The sequence below is a fragment of the Ovis aries genome, chromosome 5 (assembly GCF_016772045.2).
Source record: "Ovis aries strain OAR_USU_Benz2616 breed Rambouillet chromosome 5, ARS-UI_Ramb_v3.0, whole genome shotgun sequence".
NCBI lineage: Eukaryota > Metazoa > Chordata > Mammalia > Artiodactyla > Bovidae > Ovis > Ovis aries.
The window spans coordinates 90730828-90750189 of NC_056058.1; the positions used below are offsets into that span (position 1 = coordinate 90730828).

At 37.2% G+C, this 19362-nt stretch overlaps 1 protein-coding gene and 1 long non-coding RNA gene across 11 annotated transcripts in view; one reads left to right on the plus strand and one right to left on the minus strand.

Annotated features, from left to right (window-relative positions):
* LOC121819679 (uncharacterized) overlaps positions 1-18831 on the plus strand; it is a 42095-nt gene extending 23264 nt beyond the window's left edge. The window contains exon 2 of the long non-coding RNA XR_006060035.2: positions 11587-18831. This is a non-coding gene — a long non-coding RNA (uncharacterized LOC121819679). The remainder of the gene's footprint in view (positions 1-11586) is intronic.
* The window catches only part of ARB2A (ARB2 cotranscriptional regulator A), a 407046-nt gene that overhangs the window by 3866 nt on the left and 383818 nt on the right, over positions 1-19362 (minus strand). For 4 of the 10 annotated variants that reach the window (XM_042250753.1, XM_042250755.1, XM_042250754.1 and 1 more), the window contains one exon: positions 8611-8687. The exons of 3 other annotated variants lie outside the window; for them this stretch is intronic. In XM_042250753.1, the coding sequence (XP_042106687.1) occupies positions 8611-8687 (77 nt within the window). Of the gene's footprint in view, positions 1-8610; positions 8688-14145; positions 19350-19362 lie in introns of those variants that run through there. 3 more of the 10 variants (XM_060416003.1, XM_060415997.1, XM_042250751.2) reach the window with 2 other exon arrangements.

Genomic DNA, 19362 nt, shown 5'->3' on the forward strand with positions numbered 1-19362 from the left:
TCAAGGCAGTCACTGGTAAAACGGCCTCTAGGCCCCCCTATGTTGTCAGGAGGAATGCAACTCACCAAATGAAGGTTAAGTGGTCTAGTTTATGGAGCTCTTTTATTTTACTACAGCTTCTTTTCTGTGGGCTTCAGTTTCATGCTAATGTAATTTTTTTTTTTAAATAAAATCTTCAGTTTGATACAGACCAAAAAAATAAATAAATAAAAATAACACTGATGTAGACAGAAGAAGAGACGAGGCCGTTAACCTGTTTTTGACTCCTTGGGATAGCTCACATCATTTTACTAATAGCTTTATAAACGGAACACTTTTTAAATTAAAAAAGAAAATTACAGCAACAAAGACTGTCCCCCTAGAAATAATGAGTGAATAGTTTTGAAACGGTTGAAATATCTTCCTAGATCACTCAATTATGCAGAGGGACACTGCCTGGAAGTCTCTGGATTCGAGGCCCTCTGTCTGATACTTTAACATTGTTAATGATAATTCTTTAGTCTGTAATAGTAGGTCATTGCTATGGTTACTCTACAATGGTGCAACACTTTGCTTTCCCCTTCAGCTATTCGCTGAGTCCTGGTAACCACATTTGTTGCCTAGCAACAGTTTTGTGACAGTATCACAATCTGGGAGTTACAATAAGGATGCTATGGCTGCCTCGACCAGAGAGCAGGAAGCTATATTCTGTGCCTGTGACTTAGCTGTGGGAGCTAGCCTTACTCGAGAGTCCTTCTTTTAATAGGTGTCCTCAGAAGGATGCTCTCTACCCTCCTGTCCGCTACAGATTGGCCTAATGAACCTGCATTTGGAACTAAGATCTAGTACTGAAGTCATATCCTTGAGAAATATCCCCCAACACTGCTGGGTTCAGATTGAAAAATGAGGTCATCTTTCCATTTGCTTACTCATTTTGGGCAAAATTCAATGTTAGTCAGGGGGAGAAAGAAGATGAGTGTAGGTTTATCCTGGCAAATCCTAAAGTGCCTGACTGGATTTTGATGTCTTAGTAGAATTCTTGGGGAAAAAATTATATATATGCGTGCCTGCATCAATAAGTGTGTAAAATTTCAAGTTCTTTAGAATATATTTAACTTCCCAATATTTATTGTCAGTATATAACTTTCACTGATTTATTCAGCTAACAGTCTGAACGACTTCCTTTGAATTTGGAGTCATCTATATTCTCCAAATACAGAAGAAGTTTGTGAGCAGTTCTAGATAAGCTCAGACATACCTACTTTAAATAATATTTAATGGGTATGTTTAGAAGGGGGCCCAGTTTATGGACCGGTTTATGAAACGACCAACCCTGTTTGTAGAGTCTTGTAAGTCCAGTTTCATTTCAATAATAATTATTAGTAGCAATTATAATGAAAAAACATTTTTAAGTCAATTGTATTGACTATTCTCTGATGCATACTACATGGAAACACCCATCCCCAAACACAATAGGGGAAAAAAAGGTGTTAATTGTCTCTTTTCCTTTTCCTTTCCCTTGCTTCCAGGCTCATTTGGCATTTCCTCCATAGTGATCACACTTAGACTTACTAATATTATCAAGGCTATGATGAATTTGTAAGCTTTCTTAGGGAACTCATCTCATAATTCCTCCCACCTCTTGAAAACCAATTCAATGCATGAATCTAGAGGGACCTAAAGAGTCAATGGTCTGAAGCAATTTTAACTCCTTTATGTTTTTTTCTTTCCTGGTGACAGTCTTTCTGAAGGATGAACAAATTTCCCTGGTGATAAAGTCACTACAAAGGCTTTTTAGTTTTAGCTTATGATGACTCTCTGCTTGATTAGTCTTGGGCTGAAAAGACCAAAGTCCCTGAGATAACTGAAGACCTGCACTAGCTCTCAATATTTACCCTTGCAATTTAAGAGAATAAATAATGAGAATGTGTGCTCTGTCAGAGGAAGGGAAATTGCTAGGAGTAAAGTAATAAGCAAGGTGGGTTAGAAACTGAATTATGGAGAATGAAGTGGGGGAGGGAGAATTCTCCCTGAACTAAGGAGTGGTAACATAAATATCTTATATAAAAATGGCTTTCTTTTCTAAATTACTGAAAGTAGATTTTTAACCATTTAAAAATAGCATTTGGAAGTTAGGTAGTTGCATGTCCATCTGGGGCTGTGTATACACATTTCAAAAACATGTTTGGAGACCATTTTTGAAAATTCAAGGCCAAAGGTCAATCAAAATATTCACAAATTAGTATGAATATCCACCCATAGCAATACTAACAGAATGGAAACATCGGACAGCAGTTTTCTAGTAATTAAAAAACACACCACTTTAGGGGAACTTCTGTCAGGATGGGAACACAAGGCCATTATATCATGTGTTCATAAGAGCAAATAAAGGGGGGAAGTTTATGCTAACTAAAAAAGCAGCCATTTATTAATAAACTGCAGTGATGTGTAAGTAACATGGAAACTAGTCCAGTCAGCACTAATGTATGTTACTTGAGGGAGATAAACATGGTTTTAGAGTCAGGCCTGGTCTTTGCTTTACCACAACTTTACCCTTAGCAAAAACTCCTCTTTTTAGGGGCTGTGAACATCTTTTTCCTTTTCAAACTCCCCATTTTCCTAAGTTGTTCCCACAATGAGGAGATAAAGGGTTTTCCCAGGTTGATTTTGGTATCCTTTTAGACTGGCAGGCTTTCTCTTACCTTTGGGGCAAATTCAATTTCCTAGTCCATAAAATCAATTCAGTACCAAAATAAACGTGCAGGATCTCAGTTCTTTATTACAAAAAAGTGCCCTTTCTCAGTCATAATCAGTGGTTCTTAATGGACATGGTAGTGGCCTCTAGGGCATTTTGGAAATCTGTAGGAAAATTTTTTGGAGGTCAAGACAATTGGGAGCAGCTTTTGGCATTTATTGGGAGAAGGCCAGGGAGATGGACATCCTTCAGTTAGCAGGGCATTACAGCAAGAAGAATTGTTCTGCACTGTACATGGTTTTCAAATGTTACACCAGCTATTCATGTAGTTGAAAAACTTGTTTATGATTATGGGCTTAGAATTTAGATTTGTTTAACAAAGTATTCTGGCATGATTTTTTAATATAACAGAATTTTCCAGGAATCAGATACCATGTAAAGTGAAGGAATTTTGTGCTTTGTGTTGTTCAGAATATTACCAAGAATGGATTACTATATGAGAAATATCTCATCACTAGCCTCACTGCTCACAGTTCTTGCAACTGGCCTGTATTTGTAGATGTAGAATTCCTGGTGATCCGATGCACAGGACCCATGCAGGCTTTCTTGAGCACTTTAAATAGTGATATGCATATTATTATGGGTTATTTTCCATTTCCTTCATATGTTAACTAGGGAATATAATAATTTAGCAATCTTGTAAGTAGGTGAATTATGTTATCTCTATAATTTATTTAAGGATAGTTAAAAGCATGATGAAATATTTGTTAAAATAGTGTGTTTTTAGATGATCAAGGGTCAGCTTAAATAAAAATGAAGTTAATTCTTTTTCATTACACTAGAGATTAATTTTACTATAACCTGAACCCTGCCTACAGCTAGCTCTTTTATCCTTACACAGGGTAGAAAGTGCCTTTTACTTCTCTTAATGTTTCTTCCACAAATACTGTTTGTCAATGACATTATTCATTGTGAAATAACCAAAAGGTAGTAGACAGGGGATCTTCCAATTAAAACACTACACTGAATATTCTTTATCTCTCAATTGTTTGAAAAATGAACTATAGCAAATTTCAAGGAGGTAGAGATAGCACACATGGTCAAAAAGGTTAGAAACTTTAAGTATAAAGGGTGAGACTATAAGTCATATGAGGAAGATCAAATTGCTAACATGTGTCACCTCTTCCCAAAAGACTACATGTCTTTTTATGCATACAAATACATTACACATACACCATACATTATTACAGTGTCTTGTAATGGAACTGAGAAAGAAGGCTATGTATCAGCATTTAGAAATTAAACAAGAAACAGTTGGAAATAGCACTGTCAGTGGAATGCCCAAAGAATAGCATGAGAGAAGAAAACATTGCTGTCTTTTGCCTTGTCTAATGCCCCTTACTTCTTCCTATGATGACTTTAATTCAAGTGTTTCTTGCAAATCTGCCTTGTCCAGACTCCTCTTCACTTGATGTTAGTGCTTAGAGTTGGTTTTTTTTTTGGCAAAAACTACGCCAAAATATGCTACTGAGTTAGCCGCCAAATTCCTGATGTTTACTTTGGTAGATGTAGACTACTCTGAAGCTGTACCTCATTTTATGCAGTAGATGTCTTAAAAAGTTATATGTAAATATAATTTCTGTAAATAGAATATTTTTAAAGGAAGAAACAGGTTATCTACTTCTTCAGTGAATCTTTTAATAAAGTGAAGAATTCTCTGCGAAAGCAAATAATCAGTCTTCAACTGACATCACACATGCGCGCGTGTGCGCGCGCACACACACACACACACACACACAGAGATTTTCCAGAGGCGAGGTTTGCTACTATAATATGATGGACAGTATGAGTAAGGTCTCACTGAAAAGATAATTTAGAAGAATTTCTTGGGCAGCCATTCACTATTCTAGTTATTGTTAGTCACCTTATTTTACATGGTCTGAAACCAAAAGGTCATGGAATAATTTCAACAATTTATGCATAATTTACATTTTAGGGTCTGGTTTAGAATAGGGAATATCACTGTTCGCAAAGTCACCTCTGAATATGAAATATCCTTTTTAATATCTTTATTTCAGGAGGAAAAACAACTATGTTTCCCTACCCTCTCCCTGACATCCCCCTCCCCTGCAAAATAATTTGTTTTTAAATAAAATGATAATGAATAAATTTTATATGCTTCTTACGATAAAGGGGGAAAGGAAAAAACCAGAAAGATATGAAACACATTAACAGGATAACATATCTATGATACTTTCAAACTGACAAGGCTTGATTTTTAAAATTGATCTTTAACAAGAAAAAGAAATATGAGCAATTAGGAAGTAATGAAGACCCTGTCAATATAGCTATGTTGATAATAACAGGTAAGGGAATTCTTGAGAAAATCTAATATATAAAAATCAGGAGGTCTGTAATATGCATTATTGAGTCCCAGTGGGATTAACTAATGAATTTATGAGCTCACCAGTGGTTATTTTTAGAAAGCTATAAAGAATTAGAGAAATACTAGAGCATGGAAAAATAATGTGCCTTCTAAAAAGAAAGAAAACCTATTACTACTAAAATTCATTGCAAAATGAATTCTAGAGCTTCCAAGGAGAACATCATTTAAAAGAATAAATCTACCAATATTTGAACACAGAAGGGCTCCTGATAGTGACTCTCCAAGTTAGAAGGCACAGGTGTGAGACTCAGTCACGTGGGAGTGGGGGCGGGGGCAAACAAAGTGGGGTGATCACTGAGACTGCGTGAGGAAAATGCCAAGCGCAGCTCACTGAATGTGTCACATGGCCTGCTTAAATTACTCGTGGAAGAAGAGACAGGCAAGTCTTCGATTGCTAACAATGCTGCAAACCCATTAAGGCTGAGATTGTGTTGAGACCCTAAAGGCAAGTCTTCAAGCTTGACTAGGGATTAACAGGCTGAAACAAAGGCAAAAAAATCAGTGGTAGAAACTTCTGGGTCATTTGCAGCTTCTGGGAAAGCCTGTCCTTTCCTCTGGCATCTTTTCTATCTCTCTCATCTATGGAAGGGGAGTGGGTGGTGGTTTGGGCACTGGGCAGCTTAAGATTCAAGGAGACAACTTTGGGAAGCAAACTTCTCAGGCAGAGTAGAGAGCCTGCAGTAGCCATGGGTCTCCAACACTAAACCTGGCAGAACTCTCTAGTACCACTCTCCTAACCAATAGAAAGTGGACACATTTTAGTTGCTTTAATTGCTCATCAAACCCAGATAGGTGGTGTGGAAATCCGTTGTTTGGTTTTCATTCTTGTCTCATGTACTACTCTTGGTATTGGCACAAGGCCTGGCCTCCAGGAATACTGTTTCCCTGTCAAATCTGAGCCCAGGTATGGGCAAAAGTTCTCTTTTTCTAGGTTCCCCTTGTCATTTTCAAAAGTGATTTTACCAGCTCTGTGATCTACTGTGTAGATCACAACAAACTGTGGAAAATTCTGATAGAGATGGGAATACCAGACCACCTGACCTGCTTCCTGAGAAATCTGTATGTAGGTCAAGAAGCAACAGTTAGAACCCGACAAGGAACAACAGACTGGTTCCAAATCAGGAAAGGAGTATGTCAAGGCTGTATATTGTTACCCTGTTTATTTAATGTATATGCAGAATACATTATGCGAAATGCCAAGCTGGATGAAGCACAAGCTAGAATCAAGATTGCTGGGAGAAATATCAATAATCTCAAATATGCATATGACACCACCCTTATGGCAGAAAGTGACAAGGAACTGAAGAGCCTCTTGATGAAAGTGAAAGAGGAGAGTAAAAAAGCTGGCTTAAAACTCAACATTCAGAAAACGAAGATCATGGCATCTGGTCCCATCACTTCATGGCAAATAGATGGGGAAACAATAGAAACTGTGAGAGACTTTATTTTCTTGGACTCCAAAATCACTGCAGATGGTGATTGCAGCCATGAAATTAAAAGACACTTGTTTCTCGGAAGAAAAGCTATGACCAACCTAGACAGCATATTAAAAAGCAGAGACATTACTCTGCTGACAAAGGCCCATCCAGTTAAAGCTATGGTTTTTCCAATAGTCACATATGGATGTGAGAGTTGGACCATAAAGAAAGTTGGGTGCTGAAGAATTGATGCTTTTAAACCGTGGTGTTGAAGACTCTTGAGAGTCCCTTGGACTGCAAGTAGATCCAACCAGTCCATCCTAAAGGAAATCAGTCCTGAATATTCACTGGAAGGACTGATGCTGAAGCTGAAACTCCAATACTTTGGCTACCTGATGCGAAGAACTGACTCACTGGAAAAGACCCTGATACTGGGAAAGACTGAAGCCAGGAGAAGGGGACAATAGAGGGTGAGATGGTTGAATGGCATCACTGATTAAATGGACATGAGTTTGGGTAAACTCTGCGAGTTGGTGATAAACAGGGAGGCCTGGCATGCTGCAGTCCTTGGGGTCACAAAGAGTCGGACATGACTGAAATGAACGGAACTTACCAGAGGATCGTACGAGCGAGCACAGAGCTCTAAATAAGGAATGCAGAGAATCATGAAATAGCTGTTTCCATAGGTATTTGATCATATTATTTCCAACACAAGCAGCAAAGAGCTTTCTGGGCCTGCTTCTGATCACGAGGGCTAGTGCAGCTTTCTAGGTATCTTGTCAGGCTTCCCTTTTCTTCCAGCTTCTCTGTGGTCCTCGCTAGCTACCCACAGCTTATGGCTGCCAGTCTGACTTTGTGTGTGTGTGTCTATGTAAGTAAGAGAGAGGTAGGAAGAAAGGGAGAGAAAGTAAGAGAAGGGAAGTAAGGGGGAGGAAGGGAGAGAGAGAATGAGAAAGAGAGAAAGCGGGGAGAGATTGAATGGACTGCAAAATACTTTATTTCTACGCAAAATAAAATCATTTACTAGTTCAAATATCTGAGTCTTTCATGGTCCTCTTCCCTCAACTGTGGATTCTATTCTAGAGGATATATTTTGTGGGAAGTTTTTTCCATGGGTCCTGTGAGTGATATACAAAGACTCTGCTCTTGGAGCATATGGTGCTGGTGGGGATGACAAGTGATGACCAGGTATACCAATGAACCTGATAATTTCAGAGTCAGAAGCACTGTGGGGGAAACACACATACACACACACACACACACACACACAATGGTGGAGGTGAAGAGAACAAAGAGGAGGAGAGGTGGTCATCCATTTACACTTGATGGAAAAGACTGCTGACCAGAGACCAGAATGGAAAGAGGGAGCCAGATGCAGGTCTAGGGAGGATGCTATAGGCAGGGTCCTGCGAGAACAAGGGCAGGGGGTGTTGGGAGGATGGGGGTACGGGGGTGGGGTGGATCTGAGCAGGGGATGAGCAAGTCACATTCAAGGAACTGAAGAGTCCGTGCCCGCAGCATGGAGGGTGAGGGGAAAGTGGAAGACGATTCAGAGAGGTGGGCAGCCTCCAAGCCATGTGAAGCTTCTCAGGCCACAGTGCAAGGTTTTGATTTTATTTCAAGTACAATGGAATTAATTTAATTTTATTCCAAGTACAAGCCACAGAGATTCATCAGAGGAGAAATATAATTTGTACTTAAAAAGAGTACTTTTTTTTTTTTTTTTTTTGGTAAAGACTGAATGGATTATGGGGGAGCTGGAATGATGGATTTAACCCTCCCTGATTGTACTTATCAACTCCTCCCACATCTAGATCATTCTCCTCCCGCATACTTCAGAGTATAAAACACACCTACTGCTGGTTCCTGTAAAGTGAGTTACAGTAGTAGGCAACAGTCATATGCAGTTAAAGAGTTGAAAGGCAGCCTAATAAAATATTTCAAAGCAGTAGCTGGATTAGAAACAGCAGTTTCCTAACAACTGTGCTCCTCTCCGCTGATGCGTCTGGGTTCTTGACCCTCCGGGCTGGTGTGTGTGGTGGGAAGGTACAAGGCTGGGAATGTGCTCTCACCGTGTTCCATTTCTGCAGGCCGCCCAGAGGTGACTGTGGACTTCCTCTCCAGGCAGGCTTTCCCACTTGCTTCGCTTCTATGAACAGACAAGCCTCTCAGTCGCCTTTGATTTTGTTTTTACTTGTTCGCTGACTCCTGATTTAATCAGTTACCAAATCCTGACAGTTATACCTCACCAAAGTTTTTCCAATCTCTCTTTTTTTTTTTCCTTTCCATTCCCGTTACCAGTCTGGATTTAATGACCTATTATTTAGCCTCCAGAAACTTCCTCCTAACTTAAACTTCACTGCCTTCACCCTCTTCTATCTTGTACCCTGCTACCAGATGAACAATTCTAAAGTATCCTTTGTGTCACAGACCTCTTTCTCTGCTCAAACATATCCAATTTTCTTCATAATCTTTCAAATTAAGTAGAAATTCCTCCATGTGGTTTTAAGCCCTCCATTCCCTGGATTGAATCTTTTCTGGGTTTAATCCATCAACTGTTTTTCTATAAATATCCCCCATTCTCCCAGGCCCAGGTCAACTGACAATTTTTAAACCTTTTTAAAATCTCAGGGTCTGGGCATTTGTGATTCTGAAGTCCAGTCAGAGAAGAGATTGATTACCATGGTGAAGTTTTTGAAGGTAGTGTTCAAACTTTACTCATCTTCAACACAGATGGATCAATGTACCCTATACCGAAGTGTATACCAGCTTTTAGAGTCTAGAAATAAAATCCTCTAAAATTGGAATGTAATAGGGGTTGGATACTCTATAACCAAAACTGAAGGAGTAGAGTGTTTTTCTTGCTTTCTTCAACAAACTGATGAGGTAGGTGCAGGTGATCCACAGCCCGTTAGTAACTAGCTGATAAGTATAGAGTATCTTGTAGTTCTACTTAGCTAAAAGGCTGTCCTTCTCTAGTAAATACAATTTACTAGCATCAAATGACGTTTAGGACAGTTTCAGAACTGAGAACTTGCAAAGAGTCAAACTTTAACTGTTCAAGAGCTTGCATTCCCAAGACGTAGTGGGCTTGGTTCAAATTTAGATGCAGACAGAAACATAGCAAATATGAGATAGTAAAGACGTGGAAAGAACCCAAGATAAAATTTAATCTAACAGCTCCATTTCACAAGTGAGAAATCGAAAGTCCAGAGCAGATGCGACAGGCCATAGCTATACCGACACTTTGCTTAAATATAGTTAATATTTATAAATTGACTATGCATTATAATAAAACATTTTCAGAAGATCTGTCTTATTACTTTCAGATTCAGTTCAATATTTACTTCCTCTAATAAGAGTTCCTTGATTCCTTACCCCACACCAACCACTTCCTTTCTTCATGTTTCAGTATATATAGCATATACTATATTCTTATATACTTACTTTGCTTAACTAGTCATTTCATGCATGAAGATATCTTGTTTTATCTCCAGATCCTTTGAGGGTAATGCCTCAAAACTTTTTATTCCAGAAATCACAGCTGAGGCTTAATAGATATATGTTGTATAAAAAAAACTGTCTAGAACAGAATTCACCAGAAACCTGATGCTATTAAGATACAATAAAACATAAATTCATAGATGTTTTCTATGGTTTTTGCACTATTTTGATGGTGGGTCTTATTTTGAAATAAAGGAAATGGAAGCATACGGAAGATCACAGCAATTAAAACTAGTGACTTTACAAAGCAAAGTGCTAGTGGTATTCTGAATACATACGTGAATCAGACGAACCTTTGTATCTACAGCATCATTTTACATTGTTTTGTCAGACTCTCAAAAGCACAGACCTCTGCTGTGCAGCCAATAGGAAGAGGAAGTGAAGGAAAGACAAGGTGGTAAGATAGAGATTATAGATTGCCCCAGTCACTTAATGATTTGGAATTGTAGTAAGCCTATATACACTAATTTAGGGAGAACTGATATACCTACAATGTTGAATCCTGTAATCGGTGACTGTGATACATCTTGCGATCTATTTAGATCATCTTTAATGTCTCTTATGAAAGTTTATCAGTTTCTCCACAGAGGATTTGCACCTCATTTTTTTTGGATTCATTCATTTATAATTACACTTTTTATTTTTAGATAATTATAGATTCATATGCAGTTGTAAGAAATAACACAAATTTTTATGATTCCTGTTACAGGAACACCTTATAAAACCATAGTTTAATATGACAACTAGGATATTAACATGCTACAGTTAAGCTACAGAACTTTCCATCACCACAAAGATCACTCATGTTTCACTTTATAGCCACATCCACCTTCCTTCCAGCCAAAACTCTGGACACCATGGTTCAAGTGAGTTTCCCCAGTCTGCACTATTCTGTGTGTATTTTTACCTCTGGCAACCACTAATCTGTTCATTTCTAGAATTTGGTCATTTGAAGAATATTATATAATTAGAATCATGCAGTATATAATCTCATGGGACTGGCTTTTATCATTCAGCTTAATTCCCTGGAGATTTATCCAGGTTGTTATATGAATCAATAGTTTGTTCTTTTTTATTGCTGAGTAGTGTTCCATGATATGGATGTACCACAGTTTAACCATTCACATCTCAAAGGATATCTGGGTTGTTTTCAGTTTTTTGGCTATTATAAATAAAGCTGCTCTAAATATTCATGTATGAGTTTTTCTGTGACATAACCGTCATTTCTCTGGGATAAATGCCCAAAAGTACAACTGCTGGGCTGTATATTACTTGCATGTTTTGTTTTGCAAGAAACTCCCTCGCTGTTTTCCATAGTCATCACACAATTTTACAGTCCTTCCAGCAATGTGTGAGTGATCTAGTTTTCTTTGTATCTTTGCCAGTGATGTATTAAAATCAGAGAGTCTGATTCTCCCCACTTTATTCTTCTTTTTCAAAGTTGTTAGGAGTATTCTAGTTCCTTTCCCCTTTTATGTAAATTTTAGAATAAAGTTATGTATGTCTACTGTACAGTAATGATTTATTTGACCTTGCCTCAAAAGGTTTCAGCTGGACCTCTGAAGTATCTGGAGATTAAAGTCAGCAATACAGGTGGTCAACCATGTCAATATGAGCTGAGTCCCAATAAAAACTCTGGACATCATGGTTCAAGTGAGTTTCCCCAGTCTGCACTATTCTATGTGTATTCTTACACACTGTTGCTGGGAAAAAATAGCCCTAGCCAAGACTCGACTGGAAGAGGACAAATGGAAATTCATCCTTGGAGCTTTCCTGGACTCTGCCCTATGTGCTTTTCCCTGGCTAATTGTAATCTACACCCCTCTGCTGTACTAGCTTTATAACAGCCTGCAGTGAGCACTGTGCGTGCTCCGGCAAATGACGAGACCTGAGGATGGCTTAGTGACGCCTACTTGTGGTTGGTGTCAGAAGTGTGGGTTGTCTTGGAAACCTCAAAGGCTTGTATCTACAAAAAAATCTTGCTGGGATTTTGATAAGAATTACCTTAAACTTCTGTTATCAATCTGGAGAAAAAAGACAAGTTTACTGTGTTGAGTGAATTTATGAACATGCTATGTCCCTTAACTTTGTTTTTCTTTCTTTTCTTAGTATGACATGTTTTTGATGCTACCATACACAGATCTTTAACTGCTTGTTGTTGGTATACAGAAATGCAATTGGTTTTTGTATAATTATTTTGTATCTAGCAAATTTCCTAAATTACCCTTGTCATCCTAAAAATTTATCTGTAGATTTTGAATTGTCTACATAAACAATCATATCTGAATAATTTCAGCTTTTCCTTTTGTAATTCTTAGAGCTTTCATCTCTTCTAGTCATAAACTTAAGGAAACTGTGAACTATAAGCAAAATAGCCTCCAAATGTACTCAGAACATTAACTAATAGAGACAAATGAAAACTCACATGAAACAAATTATTGTGAATAATATAAATCTGGCATAAAATTATTACATTGTCTATTCTGATTGATTTTGTGATGATGCACTTTAAAAGAAAGAAAAGGTTTTGTCAGGTAATGTCATCTAGTCGCTCACTACTGGTCATGAAAGTTCCCGGTCACCTTATGACATACAGCTTCTGGAGGATCACTTATGCTCCTAACACTGGGATGTTTTTTCAATTTAAGTCTACAATTTGCCCTCACCTGTCTGATACTACTTTAATTTTATTCTCAGTTCTGTCCCCCAAGGCATTTCCTCTCGGAATGTCCTTTTCTTAAACAATAAAAATCACATAATCCAACTGCCTTCTACATGAGAAGAATCCTTAAAGGATCCTGAACTTATTTACACAACACCATCAATACATATAGAATAATATCTCCCATTAAGATAAAAATGCATTGATTTTAAATGAAATATATATTCTCAAATATGTCATGTAAACACAGTAAATTCTATTATTCCTAGTTTAGAAAATAATGTGGGCATATATTAGATAGGACTGGTTACTTCAATGCCAGATAATGTTTTAGAGTATCAGTCCTTAAGTTCCACTAAGGACTGAGTTATGATTAAAAACTGAATAGAAATAGATACAGCTAAATAATTATTAGGAAGGGTTATGAAAATTATTTATAATTATAATCCTTACTGCATCTATACTAAACTTTATCCTAAAAAGACATTTCAAAATTCTAATGGGACTGTCCATATAGGCTTTTCTGCAACTGTCCAGAAGACTTACAGGGGGAAATCTTTCATTATTGCTCAAGAAATTAAATTTTCCTCTCTGGAATTAAATTTACTTTTGGGTTTGTAAACAGTTGCAGTCCTGGGGTATGAGATATTGCAATGGATGTAAAGTAGATTTTACATGTGTTACAAAATTTGACAAGTACATATTGTTCCTACCTCTTTGCTTTGTACCCTGTTTTTAAGCAACATTTTAAAGTTAATTATAGAGTCATAAAAGTCTCTTTTCCCCCCAAATATTTTAAAATCAGTTACAATTATTACTTGGATCTTGTTAAAGTGGCAATGGATGGGAATTACCACCCAAAGAATCTCAACTGTATCCTTTGGGCATCACTGAATGTGAATGGCATCTATTATCTTATTTCTCTTCCACAGAGAAAATTTAAAGTCACACTGATGGGAAAGCTTGTGAATCCACTGAGAAGGTTAACTACGGTGGAGGATAAATCTGTACAGTGAGACATGAAGACATTGGTTACTGACAATAAGACGTCTTCAGTTAGTCAGATTCCAGTGTTTGGGGGCACAACAGTGTACAATTACTAGTAGAATCATGAGTTGTTAAAAACTTTCCTACAAAAATAAAGGAAGACCCATATCATCAAGACAAACGTACTTCAGGAATCTCTAATAAAGAATGCTATATGCTTGGGGCTGGTGCACGGTGATAACCCAGAGAGATGTTATGGGGAGGGAGGTGGGAGGGGGGTTCATGTTTGGGAACGCATGTACACCCGTGGTGGATTCATGTCAATGTATGGCAAAACCAATACAGTATTGTAAAGTAAAATAAAGTAAAAATAAAAATTAAAAAAAAAAAAGAATGCTATAACCCATTGACTAGAAAAAAATATATTTACAAAATATAAAAAATGGGGCTAAAATTGTATCTCTACAGTGAAAACTTTAATAATATTATATTAAGCAAAAGTATAGTAGTTACTTTTACTTATTTAATATTTATTCATACATTTCATTGAAAAAGCATTTAAGATGACTTATATATACATTATAGTAGCACAAAAGAGAAACAAGTGAAAAACAGTATAGAAATAGCATAGAGGCAGGGACAGGGTAAGATTAACACATAAGGAAGACTAATATGTAAACCTGTGTAATTGCCAGATGATGGTAGAAAATTTGACTGAGCTTTCTATTGACAAATACAAAGAAGGCAACACAGTTGATGATAATTCACTGCATCGAGGTGGTAAAAGCAAACCAGCTGTGCAGAACAATTGTTTTTAATCACTGCATCCTTAATGCAGACTTATGGCACACTACTAAAGAGCAACCTGGGAGAAGTAAAACTCGGTGGACATCAGTATAATGAATTTTAGGTGACCTGACAGTCAGGTGCTCAAGAGATAAAATTATACACATCTAAAGGAAGGGATGACCTATATATTCTTTAGAGAATCATATTTTTTGAAGACAATTATATTATTATATTATTCAGACAACTACTTTAGAACTGTGGTACTGGATAAGACTCTTGAGAGTCCCTTGGATTGCAAGGAGATCAAACCAGTCTATCCTAAAGGAAATCAGTCCTAATATTGACTGGAAGGACTAATGCTGAAGCTGAAACTCCAATACTTTGGTTACCTGATGTGAAGAGCCGACTCACTGGAAAAGACCCTGATGCTGGGAAAGATAGAAGGCAGGAGGAGAAGGGGACGACAGAGGGTGAGATGGTTGGATGGCATCACCGACTCAATGGACATGAGTTTGAGCAAGCTCTGGGGGTTGGTGATGGACAAGGAAGCCTGGTGTGCTGCAGTCCGTGGGGTCGCAATGAGTCAGACATGACTGAGTGACTGAACTGAACTGATCAAAGGGGAATGAGATTGGAACACATGAATGGTCCAACAACAAAAAAAATTGCCCAAACTGGAAAGCATTTTTCTTCCTGATCGGTAACCAGTATACTGCAGGCAAGAAAGAATATAAACATTAAATGCATTTTTCTATTTAGTTTTTGTAGGCTTTTCCTTCTCTCTTCATTCCCTCATTAAGTTCATCTTTTAAAGCCAGATAAAAACCTGCTGTAAGATCCACATTTCCTGGTTATGTTTCCTAAGATGGGCATTAAATACAGAAGTTTTGCACAGTAGTCGTGTCCCCAAATAAAATAACCCATGCCACAGTGATCTGATATGGACACAGTTAATGGGATACAGAAAAAGACTATTACTGTCATAAGTTAGCATGATACTTCTAAAAAATCTGCATTTTCCTTTTTTATTTCCATATTATTATTATCATTAGTTTTGTTAAAACAGCACCTTGAATGTGTCTTGAGTGTGGGAAGATCAATATTATTCTCAGCTGACGAAAGATATCAATTTTCCATAAGCCAAATGAACTTTAGATAGCCAATCAATAGGTCATTTCCTAAACATCAGGTTTCTTTGTAAGCATTCTAGATCCAATATTTATAAAAAGAAGAATTTTTTCCCCCAACACAGCACAATAAGCTTTTTGTAGACTTTCACACAGAAAGCAACATTTTCAATTTTATATAACTCACATCTCTTCCTGACGCAAAAGAACAGCCAAAAAGATGAGGGACAGCATGGGTCTCAGTGAAATATGGGAACTGTAAAGCTCTCCTTCCTCTTCTTTAAAAGTGAAATAGAGGAAATGCTGAGATCCTGGGACGATGCAAGCCTAAGACACTGCCATGTAGTATCTAATGCAATTATTAGAGAACATGTTTTGAAATTTTGGGAATAATCTTTGCCTGAATTTTAAACTTACATTTTATATATGTAAGTCAGAACATTACATGTGCTTTATCACTGATGATATTTCACACTTTATTTCAGAATTGCATTTGACCAAAATATAGCAGTTCAAGATTTATCACCAGAGAGGAAATACCTGATTTAGAAAAGTGAATCTTTTACAAACTAAAATTATAGTTGAAGAAAGCAGTTCCTGAAAAAAGAATTTCATTAGACAGTGAGTTTCTTAAGAAACTGAGACATAGCTCTGGTCTTGATGCTATTTTCTCATGGCACACAGAGCAGAAAACTGCCTCAGCGATGGTACAGTACATATTATATATTTCAAAAGAATATTTTGTACTCAAACTTTAGAATAACTGTTATGCTTGCTTTAGCCTTTACTCTTTTACTCTGTGCACTTCTGTGAACACACTCATATTTGTGTATACACATTATTTTTTCTCAATTATCTGGGTGGGTTATAAATGTCATACCCTTTAGAATATATTTCCTAACAATGAAGAAATCCTCTTATGTAAATTACAGTGAATTTACACTTGTACGATACTCTTTTATCTTCCCGTTTGTATGCCGATTTTGCCAGCTATCCTTATGGCATTTTTACTTTCTAATACAAAATCCAATCCAGGGACTTCCCTCGTGGCCCAGTGCTTCAGATTCTGCTCCTGCCATGCAGGGGCACAGGTTCCACTCCTCGTCAGGGAACTAAGATCCCACAATACTGTGTGGCGTGGCCAAAAAACTAAAACATTAAAAAAATTTCAATCTAGGATCACATAGGGAAACCTATTAAGATTTAGTAATTATTAATTCTTGTTTTCATACATTTTTGTAGATGTTTACAAGATAACTTTATTTTGTATCTTTTACAAGGTAGTTTTATAAGGTAAAGAAGCTTGCCTGCAATGTGGGAGACCCAGGCTTGATCTCTGGGTGGGGAAGATCGTCTGGAGGAGGAAATGGCAACCCACTCCAGTGTTCTGGCCTGGAGAATCCCATGGACAAAGGACCCTGGCAGACTACAGTCCACGAGTGGCAAAGAGATGGACACAACTGAGCGACCGACACTTTCAAGGTTGAAACTTCAGAATGACAACACTAATTTTAGCACTAAGTTCTATGACATTTCTAGTAAACTATCAGTAACTAGTAAAACAGAAGAAAATGACTGAAACATTCCAGTTTAAGCTTACATATCTATCAGTAAATAACAGATACTCATTTGGTTGTACTTTTAAAAGAAGTTTGCAATCCAGGAAAGAAGAAAACTCCTATCTCAATGCCTGCCTTCCTGTCATTTTCTTGTTAGACCTTGGAAGGTAATCCGAATTATAATTAAAATCAGTCAAATTCTCAACTTGCTGGAAGCTCCAGTAAAAGATTTGATGAAGAGGCGATTGAAATCAGTGACAAAAGTGAAGTTTCTAAAATATTTGAGGCTTATATTTAACTATGATAATTTTCTTCCATACCCATTAGAGAATGTAGAATTAACTGCATACATTGTTGCTGATGGCTTAGAAATAGTTTACACAGCTGAACTGAGGGACTTAAAATTTTAAATCTATTTCTGACTAGTCTATCAATATGCATGAAATTCTGGATAAGCTGTTTAACTTTGATTTGTCTCAATTTATCTATTCCTAAAAGCAGAAAGAGTATTGTTTACCATATAGATATATTACTAGGATTTTATTAGACAGTTAACCTAGTGAAGTCATAATATGAAATGCATTGAAGAAGCACAAGTATTATTATAAACAGGCATGATAAACAAAAAATTTGCTTAGGACAACAAAGAAAGAATATGACATTCAACCTATGGTTGCTAGAGAGAAAAAGAAGAAAACACAGATAAGAAAAAGCAAAAAAATTAAAATCATTAATAATTTCACCATTCAGAAATAACCTGAAATCTATTTTTTCAGATGCTGTTTTCCCTATGCAAAACATACTTTTTTTGTTTACAAAAATGCAATACTTTAATAACAGATAAATTAACCACAGTTTGATGCAATTACATTTAAAAATACTATACTGAAAATTCTTGTAGCAACAATCAACTCTGGACAAAACATAACATACAAGTATTTGATGGCTCTGGAAAGCAACCAGAAGCAGGTATAAACTGGAGGAGATTAAACCCTTCAAAGCAGGGATCTGTACTGGGTGGCTCTTAACTTGAGAGAATTCTCCTTTCTACACAGTGCCAGGTGGCTAGAATCCAAGCAAAAGACTGTAATTATTGGCTCAAAAGTGTCAAGAAGATGGAATTCTAGGATGCCAGAACAGCTGGAAACTAGGAAGGAAAAGTCCTGAAAAAAGTAGCCAACCACAGAGGTTGGCTTTCAAGTTTTTAGATGAATTTTGAACAATGTTTGCATGAAGAAGACTCCAAGGAATCAGAAGAAGGCTATGGACAGAAAGCTGAAACAGCTGAGCAGAGATTTAAGCAGCTATCCACCACAGGAGAGACAGTGTAGAGTTTGAATCCTATCAAATTATAGAGGCTGGATAAATACTGTGGGCTTTTCCATTGAAACCCAGAAGGATTATTCCTTAGGAGTAAAGGTGATGTCCCATGTCTAAGGGTTCATTCTAAAAATAAGGGCAAAATTCACCATAACAAAGTACAAAACCAAGTCTGTATAAGTTCAGGGTCATCCACCATCCATACATAATTTACATGCCCACTACAAAAAAAGCCAAAAGAATAAGACGGAATCCCAAGAGACAACAATTCATCTTCCACAATATCTAACATGTAATAAAAACTTATAGGTACACAAAGAAATAGCAAGATGTGAACCAAAGAAAGAGAAAGAAGGAAAACAATAGAAACAGAAAGATGATCTGGACATCAGAATCAGAAAACTAAGACTATAAATACATCCAAGAAGCCAGGTGGCACAGCGGTAAAGAATCTGCCTGCCAACGCAGATCCCTGGGTTGGGAAGATTCCCTGGAGTAGGAAATGGCAACTTCAGTATTCTTGCCTAGAGAATCCCATGGGGAGAGGAACCTGGTGGGCTACAGTCCATGGGGTTGCAAAGAGTTAGACATGACTGAGTGACTAAGTGCACTCGCACACGCGTGCACACATACACACACCCATGTGCACACACACACACACACACAAGGACTTAAAGAGATGGACGAATTAAGTGAAAGATAACAGTGTTTTAGCAGACAAACTGAAACCTTAAAAAAGGACCAAGTGGAAAAACTAGAACTGTAAATTATAATACCTGTAAGGAAAAGTCACTGGATATACTTAATTGAAGCAGAAGAAAGCTCCAGGAAACTTGAAAACTGATCAAGTGGAATCAACAGAGCTAAAAAAAAAAA